General features: G+C 39.3%; 2 protein-coding genes across 5 annotated transcripts; one reads left to right on the top strand and one right to left on the bottom strand.

Annotated features, from left to right (window-relative positions):
• The first annotated feature begins 775 nt into the window (after positions 1 to 775).
• LOC141611955 (monosaccharide-sensing protein 2-like) lies at positions 776 to 8,035 on the top strand. 3 transcript variants are annotated; one of them, XM_074430621.1, is made up of 7 exons: positions 776 to 1,328; positions 1,464 to 1,581; positions 2,183 to 2,303; positions 2,507 to 3,067; positions 5,300 to 6,129; positions 6,811 to 6,998; positions 7,316 to 8,035. In XM_074430621.1, exons 3-7 carry the CDS (start codon positions 2,225 to 2,227, stop codon positions 7,758 to 7,760), a joined length of 2,103 nt encoding a protein of 700 aa, XP_074286722.1. In that variant the 5' UTR covers positions 776 to 1,328; positions 1,464 to 1,581; positions 2,183 to 2,224; the 3' UTR covers positions 7,761 to 8,035. The 3 variants fall into 3 exon arrangements, with proteins under 3 accessions (XP_074286722.1, XP_074286739.1, XP_074286730.1); XM_074430638.1 differs by lacking the exons at positions 776 to 1,328; positions 1,464 to 1,581 and adding an exon at positions 1,655 to 1,720; XM_074430629.1 differs by lacking the exons at positions 776 to 1,328; positions 1,464 to 1,581 and adding an exon at positions 1,845 to 1,867.
• An 866-nt stretch (positions 8,036 to 8,901) lies between these two features.
• Positions 8,902 to 13,601, bottom strand: LOC141611940 (protein MULTIPLE CHLOROPLAST DIVISION SITE 1). Of its 2 annotated transcripts, none has more exons than XM_074430611.1 (6): positions 13,472 to 13,601; positions 13,130 to 13,375; positions 12,983 to 13,039; positions 11,013 to 11,179; positions 10,394 to 10,781; positions 8,902 to 9,350 (listed from the first exon to the last, which is right to left on the bottom strand). In XM_074430611.1, the coding sequence occupies exons 1-6, from the start codon at positions 13,514 to 13,516 to the stop codon at positions 9,099 to 9,101; spliced, it is 1,155 nt and encodes a 384-aa protein (XP_074286712.1). In that variant the 5' UTR covers positions 13,517 to 13,601; the 3' UTR covers positions 8,902 to 9,098. The 2 variants fall into 2 exon arrangements, with proteins under 2 accessions (XP_074286712.1, XP_074286703.1); XM_074430602.1 differs by having other exon boundaries at positions 8,902 to 9,353; positions 13,472 to 13,600.
• Positions 13,602 to 16,136: the final 2,535 nt, after the last annotated feature.

Here is a 16,136-nt window from a genome sequence, read left to right as displayed (position 1 = left end):
CTGGGGGCAAATTGATGGGGCATATTCTGCACCCGCTGACCGAGTCAACATATTGAGCAAGGTCAAAGCTAAAAAGACAGCAAGTCAACATATTAACAGCCTAACCGACAAAGCCTGTCGGCCTGTCACTTTGGGTCTCGGCTCGGCAACTAGCCGGCCGAGATACATATCCGCTAATCCGCGTACTCACATCCAGTCCCCTCGACATGGAGTCAACCAGGCCGGCGCCTGCCGGCCTGTCATGGGTCCCTCGGCCGAGGGTAAAACAGTCTTTTCACCTGCTACGCCACTTGGCCACTACGTGACAAAAGGTGAAAGTCTATAAATACTCATCATCTCTCATTGAGAAACTAACTGAATAATCTGGTATAAACTCCCTTATCTCTCTACAATATACTTTGCCAAGTTCAACACACAACTTATCTCTCTAAGTTTACTGACTTGAGCGTCGGAGTGAGTACGCTCGGGTACCAAGCCGAGCCCTCAGTTTGTTCATCTTTACAGGAAGGAGTAAAAGGAAGAGACAAGCAACGACATCATTCTACAAGCTCAAGTGGTCACAATTCTACTCCGGAATTACACCCGGAACACTTATAAATAATAAAAAATTAAACTGAACTGAATCGACCTGCCTTAAATTGAATTGAATTTATAAAAACTGAAATTAAGTAAAAAATGAAAAGCAAGACAGTATTACCGACTTTCAATACCATCCTTTATATGGAGTATACAACATACGGATTAGAGAGTATACCGTATAATCTATTCAAATGATGGACCCGACATAAGGGATACTCCCAGAAGTCCGAGCCCACTCCCTCCCTCGTCGTGTCGTTCCTCCGTCCCTAGTCCATGACTCCCCCCAACACAAAGTGCACTATTTATCTCATCATGTCATCTCCATCAATTCTTCACCATTTCTGTAACGAATAACAAGTAGTTGACCCCACGACCATGATTCATTCAATCTCTCAATTTTCTTAAAACTATATATACCCACATTTTTTCTCCACTTTTCTTAAGTTTTTACCACATTTGTGCATTTGTTCAATCCACATTGATCAAATTGCACAAATTTTCCCTACAATTTCACACCATTTGTGCAATTTTTAGTTCTTGAACATATAATTTGATTAAATTTTGAATTATATTTGTATTCTTGCTCACCCCAGTTCAAAAGCAACTGGGGGAGCTAAGAACTTTGGACTTTTTTAGGTAATTGACATAAATTGTTGATTTTGTTGAATGGTGGTTGGTCTCCTTTGTGTTTAAACCTCAATAAATTCACCAAACAAATATACCCTTTTGCTCTAAAATTCCCATATGAGGTGTGTTTAATTATTTATTTTATTGAATTTTAGTAAATGGGCAAGTGTTTAATTCTTGTTTTTTAAGTAAAGAATTGATTTTTATACCTGTATTTATGATTAGAAATTTGAATTTGGTTTGTTATTTTGTTTCAGGAAAGTCTTTGAATGGTAATTTTGGTTTGAAATCAAGGTGTATGCACAAGGGTCATCTTCTTCCTTTTTAATAAGCCTCTTGTTCAACCCTTTTGCTCTTTTTTTGCTTGTTAAAAAGGTAATATAATCTCTCTATATGAGTATAGTTTTATAATCTAGTATCTTAGGCTGCGTACATCCGACCCTTCTTACCCCGCACTTTGTGGGTGCCATTGAGGCACCTGGGTATCTTTTCTTTTTGTGTCGCTAATACAAGTGTAAGACTGTGTACATCAGACCCTTTTTACCCCGCACTTTGCGGGAGCCATTGAGCCAGTTGGGTATCTTTTAATTTTGACATTTTTTTGGTTTGATAGTTTTGGTGAATCCAAGTTCATATTTTGTGTTACTAAAAAGGTGAAAAGGTTGGAACTTTATTAGTTGTATGTGTTCCTCTAAAGTCATAATCTGTTGATGCTGATAGATCATTGTTATAAACTTATAGTTGTCTTTTAATTGGATCTATTGAATTATTTGTCTGTGTTTTTATGTAAATTGAAACAAAAATCCAATTTTTTTTACAGGTCAAAAAGGTTTCTTTGATGTTGTAGAATGTGGGACTGTACTTTTTTTTTTGCTGGATCTGTACTCTATATTTTGTGTTTTTTTTTGGGGGGGTTTGAATTTAGGGTTGACTTACTTTTGTTTTTGTTTTTAAATTTGTGACATGGGTGTATCAGGTAAAGGTTTGGTTGATTTGGAGTGCATACATTTTTGATAAGATGAAGGGTGCTGTGTATGTTGCTTTGGCTGCTACAATTGGTAATTTCATACAGGGCTGGGACAATGCGACGATTGCTGGTAACCTCCTTTTTTTATTTCTTTTAGCTGTACGCAAATTTTGTATTCAACTACGACATTAAACATCTACATTTGGAGATTTAATTTATGGTTTTTGTATGTTCCTCGGCTCTAGTCACGGGTTAACAGTTTCCATTGTTTGTGCTAAAAAATATTATGAATGTTAAAGGTTGCATGGTTTCTTTACATGATTATTTATGTAGGGTCTATTCTTTACATCAAGAAAGAACTGAATCTGTCGACTTCTGCGGAGGGACTTGTGGTGGCAATGTCGCTTATTGGAGCAACAGCTATTACATTTTGTTCAGGAGCCGTTGCAGATATTGTCGGTCGTCGTCCTCTGCTTATACTCTCATCATCACTCTATTTTGTCAGCAGTTTGGTGATGCTGTGGTCACCCAATGTGTATATTCTGCTTTTGGCGAGATTGTTGGATGGATTTGCAATTGGGTTGGCTGTGACCCTTGTTCCTGTCTATATCTCTGAGACGGCCCCTCCGGAGATTAGGGGATTGTTAAACACACTCCCTCAATTCACGGGATCTGGGGGGATGTTCCTATCATACTGTGTACTGTTTGGAATGTCATTGATGCCATCGCCAAGCTGGAGGGTAATGCTGGGTATATTGGCTATCCCTTCTGTCTTTTACCTTTTATTTGCGTTCTTCTACTTGCCTGAATCACCAAGGTGGCTTGTAAGTAAAGGGAGGATGGCGGAGGCGAAAAAGGTTCTTCAGAGACTACGTGGCACTGAAGATGTCTCAGGTTGATTCTTCTTCGGATATTACCTTATTATTATTGTGATATTCTGTGTTTTCCCTTATTTAAAATTTAAACCCTTATTGGCATGCAGTAATTCACCGATATTCTTCCTCCTGATAAGATGTCACTTAATAAAGAAACTGAATAGATGAACTGTTAACTATTACGAATCAAAACATATCTTTAATTGCATGATTTATGCTGTTTAATGATCATGTACCCCCGTAGGCCGTAGTTATTACAGACCTGCATCTTAAGCAAACTTTGTTTTGAAAAATTTGGTTGATGACTGTGTGGTCCTGTCATTACAACTTAGTTGCTCTATGAATTTTTCCTGATTTGATTGCATTCGTTTTCAATTTGCTAGACCGTTTCTTCAGAAACCTAGTGCCTTATTTTTAATCTCATTATAGTATCAATCAGGATCCAGGTCTTATCAGATATGACAAAAATGTGCTGAATTGTTCGTACATCCGAAACATCTTTAGTGAGTTGGATTAGTGTTGAAATGGCAACCTATGATACTGTATTTCCATGTAGCATTTTCCTTTTTAACTATCGTGTATTTAGACAAAGTGTTTCATTAAACAACCTTGTAGCACTGGTGAGGTTTCTGTTATTTGAACTTAGTTGTGTAAAGAGTGCCTGCTACCAGTAGTTCATCAACAGGAACAACACATGCGTTAAGCTAGGTAATTTAGTCTTTAGTTCTATAGAAAACTAAAAAAACACCCTTTCATGAAAATCGACTTTATGGTTTAATATTCTGTATGACTCTTGATAGGTCAAACTGCAAAAGGTCAGCATAGCATGCGAAAAACTCTTGGTAGTAAAGACTTCTCAAAAAATGATTTGTCGTAAAGTTCCAATGCTATTTTGATGAGGTGTATTGGCTAGAACTTGCAAAGATGTGTCTTTTGAGGGTAAAACAATACCAAAACACACATGGTTCAGTTCCGTCACCAAACCACTCGTGTCAATTTTCACATGCACTGACTTTGCTTAGGAATGCATTTGATTGCACAAACTAAATGTTTCCAATTTCACACACTAACAATGAATGAAAACACAACCATAAATTCGTAACTAATAAACATAGGCATTGCATGTATCTGGAAGTCTTTCTACAGGATTGGTTTAGGTTCGCAAGCTTGAGCCATGAACCAACCCCTTAAGTCCAGTGCTGAAAAACATCATGAACATGTGCTCTCAGAAAGTTTGTTCTATGTACTCTTTACGCGCAATGCATGCGAGTGATGGGAGCTTGAGATACACTTGTCCTACTTCCTTGTGCGCTTCACGTGTGACATTTACTGCTTGAATTAATATATTTTCTGTTTGAAGGTTCTTTGATTTTACCAAAAGTATCTGATTTCTTTCCATATACCATCATAGCCAGCGATGGAATGTTTGGCATTCATATGATGAAATATGAATGTTGTCTCTATCCATAGTCCATACTTTCTACATTATTTCTCTTCTATGAATATGTACTAATCTGTTTACGATAATTTTGTACTCCATACTTTATGCGATATGCAGTTAACTTTCAACAGTAATCATGTATTACACAACATTATTGGATTTAATTATACATGGCATATGCTGATAGTTGAACAAAAAGTATGCCCTTCCATAACTGAACATGTTACGACTTGTATGAACTTTTTTGTTTCTTTAGGGTCCATTTGGATTGAAGGAATTGGAGAGAAGGGGAGGGGAGGGAAATGGAGGGATTTAATTTTCTTTGTTTGGATAAAAAATATGAGAGAAAGGAAATGGTAGGGGAGAGAAATGAGAGGACTTATTTTTCCTCCTATAGAACAAACTATAATCTTTCCAAGGGTGGCAAGATTTGGAAAGAAAACATTATTTGGACTCTAATTATACCACCAACATCCTTCAATCCTCCATCCATTCTTCATCTCCCTCCTTCCTCCCCTTCCATTTCCCTTTATAATTTTTGTTATCCAAACACCCACATCCCATTTGCCCTCCCCTTCTCTCCCCTCCCTTCACCTCCCCTCACTCCCCCTCCCCTCCCCTTCCCTCCTAAAATTGTATCCAAACGGACCCTTAGTGTATTGCGATCATCCTCAAGTTTGGATGTAAGAAAGAGAGCTAAAAACTTTTTTTTTCCTACCACCATTTCCTCATTCCACAACCTGCCATTACTTGTTTGCCATCATTTATGTCTGGTAGATTACTTGCTGACACAAGAGGTTATGTTTTCAGGTGAATTAGCTTTGCTGGTTGAAGGCCTTGGTGTTGGAGGTGAAACCTCAATAGAAGAGTATATCGTCGAACCAGCACTAGAGGATCAGGATGTGGGCGTTGATAATGAAAAAATCAAGATCTTTGGATCAACTGAAAAACTTTCCTGGACTGCAAAAGCTACCACTGGGCAGAGTGCTCTTGGTATTACGACCCGCCATGGAAGCATGGTGGCACCAGACTCTATCGTGACTCTCTTCGACAGTGTCCATGAAAAGCTTCCTGGTCAAGGAAGCATGATAGGTGCATTCTTGCCAAATTTTGGCAGCATGTTAAGTACAGCTGATGCTCACGCTCATAAAGATGAGTCGGACGAAGAAAGCCAGCTAAGGGAAGCTGAGGACTACCCGGCTGATCCTGAAGAGGACGATTTCGATGGTGATTTGCATGCTCCTTTAATTTCAAATCGTGGAAGCATTATCCAAGGTGCTGGTGAAACTGTGAGTAGCACTGACATTGGCGGTGGATGGCATTTAGCGTATACATTAGAAGAGAAAGAAGATCAAGATGGAAATAAAACTACAGAATATAGAAGAATGTATCTTCATCCCGAAGGGGGGGCGCCATCCATTCGTGGTTCTATTATGTCACTTACTGGCGGTGAGGGAAATATTCAGGCTCTTCTGAGTAGTCCTGCTCTCTACCCAAAGGAGCTGTTGGATCAAAATCCAGTTGGGCCTGCTGTGATGCATCCATCAGAAAAGTCTACCCAATCGACATGGAAGGCCCTTCTCGAACCTGGTGTCAAGCGAGCTTTGATAGTCGGAGTTGGAATTCAGTTACTTCAGCAGGTTAGATATCTCATCTCTGTTAATTTCTTCTGTCTTGAGACTACATCAAGTCATTAATAGTATGATAGAATCGACCAATATGACTCACTAAATTGGTTACGCTTCTTTATTATATTATGAAGTCATTCGATTCAATTCTTGACACATTTTGGTCATCAGCACGCAAACATGAAAAATAAAACAAATATAGAATGAATTTATTATTAAAAAAGGGACAACTGAAAAAGACTACAAACTGCGAGGAAATAAAATTATTGTGCCAACTGAAAATGTGTTGATTACAGTGTCGTAATGAGTAACAAATCTACAATTTCTAATATTTTGGCTCGCGACCTTAAGCGCCTTAAAAACTCATTTACGCCTACACCATATTATTCATGAAAATGTGTTGATTACAGTGTTGTAGTGACTAGTGAGTAACAATTCTACAATATCTGACTTGGCTTCCGAGTTTCCACCTTGAGTGCCTTAAAAACTCATTTATGCCTACACTATTATTCATGAAAATGTCGCTAATTCTTTCAAATTACAAATTTAATCAGTGTACATTGTTGGCGAAATCAAAATATAGTATAACAGAATTCTAAACTAAACTGTATTATGCTCAGTTATCATCGGTATAAGCTACAATGTACATATCTATATGGTATTTCTCTTATGCGTCACATCACGTCTTGGCAGTTTGCTGGTATAAATGGGGTCTTGTATTATACCCCCCAAATTCTGGAAGAGGCAGGAGTGGAAGTTCTTCTTTCAGATTTAGGGATCAGTTCTACGTCCGCCTCTTTCCTTATCAGTGCATTGACAACTTTCTTGATGCTTCCTTGCATTGCCGTTGCTATGAGGCTCATGGATGTCTCTGGTAGAAGGTATTTGTTCTTGTGACCTTGTCATCTTTCCTTTTACCGTCTTTTCATTATGCTCCCTAGGGAAAACATTTGAGGTCACCTGCATTTCATTAAAATTTATTCCGTATATGAGACAATCTTACATGTGAAAGAAATGCACTAACCGTATAATCAAATGAGGAATACATATGTAGACTTATTGTCTACGTAGTACATTTTACCTTCTTAATCTCTTACGAAAAGATACCCCATTATTAGGGGTCGTTGTATTGGTATCATTATGGGATAAGGCTCTGTTATTGTAGTGGTAGTCTCGTACTAAAAAATCGTTGTTACAGGTCACTGCTGCTTGCTACCATTCCCGTGCTGATCGCTTCACTCGTTACCCTAGTGATCAGCTCCACCGTTAGTATGGGCTCAGTACTTCATGCCGTTATTTCAACAACCTGTGTAATTGTCTACTTCTGCACCTTTGTCATGGGTTACGGACCCATCCCGAACATTTTGTGTTCCGAGATTTTCCCAACTCGGGTCCGTGGTATATGTATCGCGATATGTGCCTTGGTTTTCTGGATCTGTGACATAATCGTGACCTACTCTTTGCCCGTGATGCTCACTTCCATTGGTCTGGCGGGTATATTTTCAATATATGCAGCGGTTTGTGTCGTCTCTTTCTTTTTCGTGTACTTCAAGGTCCCAGAAACGAAGGGTATGCCGCTTGAAGTCATCACCGAGTTCTTTGCTTTTGGTTCGAGACAGATTGAAGAGACTAAGGCAGAGTGAGGAAAGTTGTTGCTGAAGAAAACGTTTTGTTCAACATAACCCACCGCCGAAAAAACAAGTTTGTGTTCTTGTTTGGAGAGACATTTTGATTTTGATTGTTCTGATTATATTCGCCGAGAATAGTTTCTATTTAAACAAGTTATTTATGTTATATATGAAATATGAAAAGAGGGGCTTCCTCATGTCATATACTCGTATTCTTAATATTCATTCGAGTTGTATAAGCAAAATAAGCTAACTCTATTTTGAAATGTGATTTGTGTATTTTTCTCTGATTCCTTTTTTATCCGAAAAATAGGATACTAAGGCTAAAAGCCAAAGAGCTGTAAAAAACACCGGACGTCAGAAACCCTTGCTCCGAGAGAGAGCAACAAATGTAGTGTATCGACTGAAGAATACAAACGAAGGTCACAAATTTAAAACAAAAACAACATTGTTCGAAAAAAAGTAGGAAAAAAAAAAGTAATTCGTCACCGAACCCGGCAAAACTATACAATGGGAAGGGCACTGTACTGGTTGATCATATATTGTGGTTTACTGGTTGATCATATACTGTTTTTTTCTGAATCTGTTTTCATTCCTTGTATCTTTTTTCTCCATCATGTATCGTTGACAGGAATTCCCTGCATTTTCTCTATATTCACAGTTTTCTCTCCTCCGGTAGCTTCGCCAGATTCGAAACTGGCACCCAAGGCATTTTCTGCTCACATTGGCTCAGTGTAGGTACAAAATCTTGGAAGTACACAAAGGGATTTTGAACATTAACTTTTTCAACCCCCCCTAAATTATCTATTTATATACTTCATACCGACTTCCATGACCGTCGATATAATTTTATACTCGGTGAGCATGAATACATGATAATAATATTGGTTTTTGTTTGATCTGAAAAATCAGGTGCCGCATCCTAATTTCGGCCGTTGCACAAAAGATTGATGTTAGACTACCCCAAAATCCGGCATGGTGACCTTCAAACCTTTACAAAAAAAACGTTGCAATAACATGATTCTGATAATCAAAGCACCATTAGGAACAATGACATAGGGAATCCTGAGTGTAGGCTCAGAGGAGCGAGATTTAAAATGTCCTCTCAATTTGTAGTCAAATAGGCACACAGAATCTGCTAAATTTTGCGAGACAATCATTGAAGGGTGGTGTTTTTTACACACCCAAATTTGATTTGCAAACATTTCCTTGTGAGAGAATTATCTGGCTTCGACCACGGAGCAATACAAACTGCCATTATTGGTCAGGTAGCCACCCCAAGTCCAAAGCCAATTGCGAGTGAGACCAGTATGAAAAATTACAGCCATTGAACAACTTAAAATTATGGTGTTTCTATACATTCCTGTGTAAAGTATTTAACTGCTTTAACACCAAGATCGAGAGACACATGTAAGGACCTGGGTCAGAAGCTGTGTTGCCATCTGAGCTCTCAATTGATTGATCTGCCTTGGGAGATTTAGGATCATTCACTTGCCCATTGTTAGGGCCTTCTCCTCGGTCAATGGATTTAGATTGTGTCTTGAATGCTCTTTCAAAATCTTTGGCATTAGCGGGATCAATGCCTAGCTTGTTGAGTTTTTGTTCCTGCTATTAAAGAACGTGTCAATTGAGCAGGAAAAAAATCAGAGCTACAAACTAAAAGATGCCAATTGTAGTATGAAAGATTACATATGATAGAGATCTATAATTCGCAAAATCGCAAGAGGCTTCTTTTCATTTGGGTACTCAAAGCGAAAAAGCTAGTACATAGCGGTTCAAGAAAGTGCAATAAGCTAAGTAACTACGTTGGATAGCATAGATAGAAAAATCAGTCAACTTCACCAAACATTCCCTTTGTGCAATTGTATTATGAAATTATACCTCTAATGTATGAAAACAAAATGAACAACCGCCACCTGGTTGGTCTACGAATTTACCAAAATAGACATGAAAGCTACACGTACTTCTCAGGCTTAATTTAAACATGAATGCATGAATATTGCTCAACGTATGTCGAAATGACAACTACTTCTAATTCTTACTTTCATAAATCTATGAATTAGAATTGCTACATTCTTTTGATGGGTAAACAAACGACCGTTAAGCTTGAATGCAAGAATATTGCTCATAACTGTCAGGCTGATAAACGTTCACTCAAGTTTTTGTAAAGATCACACCTTTTAGGGAAGTATACTTCTTTTACAGATATCTTTAGCCACTTTTCAGCACGGCTGGTATACACCACTCAAACTTCATTCCATTCATCCCAAACAAAAAATATGCTATACGGAGACACGGCTTTAAGCTCAAAAACTAAAGCGCACACATACAAAATAGTATACACCTGAAAGAAGATAAAATCTAATCCTTTGAACATGAAGAATTGTATGTCAAAGATGAATGCATGAATCACTAGCATGCGTCAGTCAGCAAAATCATACTCGTATATGATACTTCCACCATTTATGTGAATTCAGGACATTAATTTTGGATTAACGGGGAGTGTTTTGTGGAGTTATTTATTATCGAAAGTGAAAATGTAGAGATCGGATTTGAATCTCCTAAAAGGATAAATCATAAATGTAGTGAATAAAAAAGAAATATATATATTCAAATTCATGTTAAGACATGGTTAAAAGATTTCTTACACTCTGCAATGCTTCCAGCTTTTTCTGCAGTGCCTCGTGCTCAGCCTGAATACGGAACGGAACGCCATGAGTCTGGTAAACATTGGTCTGTGCAAAGTCTTCATCAATATCACTGGCAGTCGTTGCAAAAGGATGATTTGCTGGGATCCACCTAATTGATTCAGGATCCACATCGGGTGGAATTGGATCTCCTTCCTTGAGGAATACCTTTGGTCGTTGCCACTGATATGCCCGTGACCTCCTCTTCTGATGAATTGCCCGTTGTTCTTCTGAAAGAGTAACAGGAGCCATTCGATAAACTTTCCCGCACATCTCTACCGTAGAGTTACCATTTCCGGCCTTGACCAAAGGATTATTGAATGGGTCTTCATATTTGAGAGGTTTTGATCTATTAATTGCAGTTGAAGAAACATGTTGTCAGTATCATGCACATGCCTATATGAAACACTAAACGAACAGAAACAAAATCTCAAGAGAAAGTGTTGTTTAAGGATGGTGAGAGTGGTCTTTTAACCACACCTGAAGGTATTACATCTAGATGGTAGTGATCTAATCGTCAGTCTTAAATCAATGAAGTTCAGATGGAAAGGAAATGCTATAGTAGAGATCAGAGTCGTACATGCCTCTTCTATCTGATCTGAGCTGGCCACGTCTAACAAGATCAGCCACTGAACCAGGACGCTTATTGCTCTGCTTTCTAACCACATTAATCCTTATGGCAATTACCAGGCACGCTATTGCGACGCATAATCCAATTATTAAATTACCACCTGATTGCTTTTTAAACTGAATGCATGCCAAGACAATGGAAATGTCAGGCTAATAACACATTATCAATACCAAATACCAAAGTACACGCTATAAAAAGGATATCTTATTATTAGTCAAAAGGGAAAATGCAGAGTGACAAAGCAAAGTTCTGCATTAAGTTAAGGGCTTGCTGAGATACCGAGTTAGAAGGAAAAGGGAGGGGAGTGGGGAAGGAGGAAAGGAAATGGAGGGGAGAGAAGGGGAGGAGGAATGGAGTATAAGTGCTTGGATACAATTTCCCTCCAAATCTTTCCTAATTCCTATGGTGGATGGATTTTGGTTTGCCTTGGAGGGAAAATTCCCTCCAAATCCCTCCCCCTCCATTTTCCTCAACACTCATTTGCTAACCAAACAGAGAGTTTATATTCCTTGCTCCCCCCTCACCTTCCCTTCCTTTCAAATCCCCCAATCCAAACAAGCCCTAAATGAATTGCCTATGAGAGAACAGATAAGTCTTGCTTATATAGATGTATTCGTGTATATACAAACTACTTGACATGCCATTCAATCTCTGTGTCCCTAACATATTAGTCATAATGGTGAGGGCATACGATGATTGAGAGATAGGGGTCCCAATTCGCAAGATACGACTGAATATAACAGACAAAAGGTAAAAAGGTAATTGATCATTTGACTGAGGTATACGAGTAAGAAGATTAACGTTTGAAGGCAAAGAACATATAAATCCACACAATCCTCGCTCATATGGTTCCCTTACTTGATGCTCCATCCTATTCATTGGAAAATCCTCCTCACATAGTAAGTAGCTGGTCAGAACTCAGAAGAAGAAACTGATTTCAGATCTGAAACACCTTCACAATTACATCAGACTAATTCTACTCAACCGGATTAGCGGCATGAAGTAAGGCTTTGACGCTTTGTCACAATATGCTTCCTATGGGTCTTATTTCTTGACTCAAACAGAACATTCTCAATACCTGGTCCACTACAAGTTTGACCTAAATAATACTTTGTGAACCAATCTCAAGCTGAAAAAGCCAAGAGCATAAGGTGTTCACATAGACTAGAGTCATTTGCTCTCTCAATAATACATACTCAAAGCTTATTTTATAGTTCCATCCTAAAAAGCTTTTTGAACTCCATAAAAACTATCATGAAGCTCCAATTGTAAAATTCCGTGTTCAGGAGTAACATATGTGCGAACACAACATACATCCACAAACACCATGTTTGCACACCTGTAATAAGTTCCCTATTACTCCAAAGAAAAGAAACAAGAAGCTTGAAGTAACTGGAAAGTTGTTGAGCACTAACTACACTTCTATTGTTAGTTAACTCTCTCGGCATTCAGCAAAGAATGCGTCAAAGACCGTCATATTGCAAACACAAACTCGCATCATACAACCTATGGTAACTGCATCTAACTGACTAGCACTCCAAACAATTCCGTTCCTTCTCACTCCCTACAATGCCAGGTACCATACATTATACCGCCTAAGAAATCTTTACTCCCTCTGCCCAAGATGACACATTATACCGCCTAAGGAAATAGCATATGATTAACAATCTAATATCACACTACCTACCTGACTAATAGTCGAATATTAAAAACAATTCCGTTCCTATTCACTCCCTACAATCCTACAAAACACATTTTATCTACATATTCATTTCTGAAAATCGTAACTGGTACTTCAGAATTAACAACACTAGTGAGAAACCCTAGTCTACAAAATTAAAGCAATGTCCGCCACTGGACAAACAAAAATACCTAAAAAATTCAATAAAAATTCAAATTTATTCGAGCCGGAAACTAACCACAACAACGACAGGAGGAAGAGAAGCAACAACTTGATGAAATGCATCCTGTGATTTCTTCACATTGAAATAATTAACGTCAGAATTAATTCTTCGAAATCACAAACAATTGAACATGTAATTGAACAATTAGCACAAGAAACTAACCACAACAACAATAGGAGGAAGAGACTTAGCAATTCGTTGAAATTCCACCATTGATTTCTTCAAATTGAAGCGATTATTCGAATTAAGGTCAGAATCATCGCTGCTAGATTGAATTCGCACAGTAGAATCATCGGTAGTACAAGCAGTAAAAAAGAGGTGTTTGCGGTGATTTTTATGTTGATTGAGCTTCAATGGTGTGTATTGTAATCCGAGTTGAATTCCGACGCCATTGATGAACATACAATGCTGAAAACATACACATGCATTTTGGAAGAACAATTCAGAAGTGAGCGAAAGTTGTTGATTGAGATTACGAAGAAAAAAGTGAGAAAATGTGAGTACCTGAGGAGAGAAAGAATGGAGGTGGAAGCAGCATGAAGATGCCATTTTTGGTTGCGAGTAGAAGAAAATACCGGAGGATAGCCAAAAAATTCGAGATTGTGAAATTATAGTAAGAACAGCGCACCCCTCACGTGTACCCGTACACGGCATATTAGAATCAGACATATACATTAGAGATGACAGTACTTTTGATATTTATTAATAAAATTTCGTCATTGCTCATTTATGTACAACTTTTATTCATTCATTTATTTTTTATCATTATTTTTTCAAATCTTGTCCTTCTAAAAAAAATACCAAATTCACTCCACTTCTCTTCCTCCCAAAACTCATCAAATTCCATTCAAATGATTCAATTATATACGGAGTAGATGATTATCTTTCATGTTGATTAAGTAAAAATAACAAATTCACTCCACTATGCATGAACAATAAGAGTATTAAATTAGGGAAATTTAATTAGTTACGGCTAAAGAAATTAGGGTTTGTAGAATTTTGAAAAATGTTAACAGAATTAGGGAACACAGGAAGGGCGGCTGCGGTGGGGAGGGGGCGGGGGTTTGATAGGACGTCGGAGAGCAACGACTTGTGGCCGGCGTCAGAAGGCGAGGGAGAGGAGCAGTAGGGAGGCAGTCTTAGGAATGCGACGGGAAGGGATTCAGGGACGGCAGGGAGACGATGTGGTTGTGGCGTGCAAGTATGCTGCGGGTTTGTGGGGTCGGGGGTGGTGCGGCGGTACTGAAGGGGGCCGATATGGCTGTGGTGGACGTTACTGGTGGGTGGAGGTGGTTGTATGTGGTGGTTTTTTGGTGGTTTTTTGGTGGTTTTGGATTGAGTAATTTGAGTGGTTTGACAAGGGTATAATGGTCATTTATGTCCATAATTAAGTAAATCATGTCCATGAATGAGCATGACCCTAAAATTTACTTGTTTATTTGTTTTGTATTTCAGTTATCGTAATACAAAATTTGTTGTTACAAATTTTGGTGAACCCGATGTGAAGGTCTCTACCTCTCATCTCTACTGCCGTTTTAATCAAGTTTGCCATAACAAGAAGATGTCTATCAAGCAGAGCATCTCCTCCAGTCCATCCAAGAAGAACTACGCAAATATCATGCAAGGTACCCCTAGTGCTGCTACCTCCTCAGCTGCGCAGTAATTTGGCATCTGCAAAGAGGAATGGCAAAGAAGGCTGCTGTTAACGCTGTTGTTGCCAGTCTACGCTCTGCAAGCGTCCCTACTAGGCTGCGCAAGATCTCTGTCGCCTCCATAGCTGTTGCCGCTACAGCGCTCCTGGCCGCCTCTTCTCCTTCACGCGAGGAGACTAGAAGTGTTAAGGTTGACAAGAAGGCTTCCCCTTGCAAACCCAAGGCGTCGCCAAAGAAGAAAGAAACCTCAACTCCTAACGCTGCTTCAGTCATGGTGATAAGTGGCGATACTTTTGAGGAGCAGAAATGGGTCGCCAAAGTCATTACACCTCTACCAAGTTCATCTCAAACGAAGATTGTGAGACCTCCTCCAACTGGTTTCGTCTGTTCATCCAGTCAATCATCAAATGAGGAAAACAAGGAGATATTTGATTCCAATGCTTACAAGCTACTGGCGAAGGCTGAATATGACTTTCAAATCCGACTCCTCTCGGCAAAGTTATAGAAGTTGAGCCGTATGGTCTTAACAAGGCGCAGCAAGAGCTATTCAAGCAAGAAGGGAGCTTCATAGTGACTAAGCCCGGGCTTGGATATGAGTCTCCTGCACCTGTGAAGATTGTTGCTCGTAGAAAAGGGGCTACTACGTCTTCTCAGCACATCACAGTGGAAGAGGTCGAAGAAAATGAAGAAGGAGAAGAAAAGATGCATTCATCTTCGGTCTTCGATCGAATAAGTCCACCCGTAGGAAAGTCTCGTCCTTTTGTATTTACAAGGATGGGAAGGCCAAGTCCTCCAATTAAACACACTTCTGTCTTCGCTAGGCTTGGCAATCAAGGTGAAAGTGAAGTCAAAACATCAACGCCTTCGTTGCGCACAAATAAGAAGGGCACAATACATGAAAGCTTGGGCGATCCATCAAAAACAGTCTTCAGTCGACTAGGGGCTCCCAAGAAGAATAGTGGTGAGGGTCGTCCTCTCTCAACTTCTTCAAAACAAAATGAAGAAGTAAGAGTAAGTGATGACTTGAGAAGCGCAATACCATCTCGCATAAAGCGTATGCAAGTAGTGGATATCATCCATCATGAGCCACTCAAAGCAAGAAGGCGCGTACTAGTTCTCACGGGCCAGTCAAAAAATGTTGAAGAGCCTGTTCCTTCATCTTCACGCCCATCTGGCGCAAAGAAGCCAAGAGACTTAGAAGTTACAACGTCGTCATATCACATCACAGGGGAAGAGGAATGGCGAAGAAGGTTGTTGTTAACGCTGCTGTTGCTGCTAGTCTACGCTTTGCAAGCGTCCCTATTAGGTCGCGCAAGATCTCTGTCGCCTCCATAGCTGCTGCCTCTACAGCGCTCATGGCCGCCTCTTCTCCTTCACGCGAGGAGACTAGAAGTGTTAAGGTTGACAAGAAGGCTTCCCCTTGCAAACCCAGGGCATCGCCAAAGAAGAAAGAAACCTCAACTCCTAACGCTGCTTCAGTCATGGTGATAAGTGGCGATACTCTTGAGGAGCACGTC

This window comes from Silene latifolia, chromosome 1 (assembly GCF_048544455.1).
Source record: "Silene latifolia isolate original U9 population chromosome 1, ASM4854445v1, whole genome shotgun sequence".
Taxonomy (NCBI): domain Eukaryota; kingdom Viridiplantae; phylum Streptophyta; class Magnoliopsida; order Caryophyllales; family Caryophyllaceae; genus Silene; species Silene latifolia.
The sequence above is the reverse complement of the archived record's forward strand: the minus strand, read 5'-3'. Positions and strand labels throughout refer to the sequence as shown.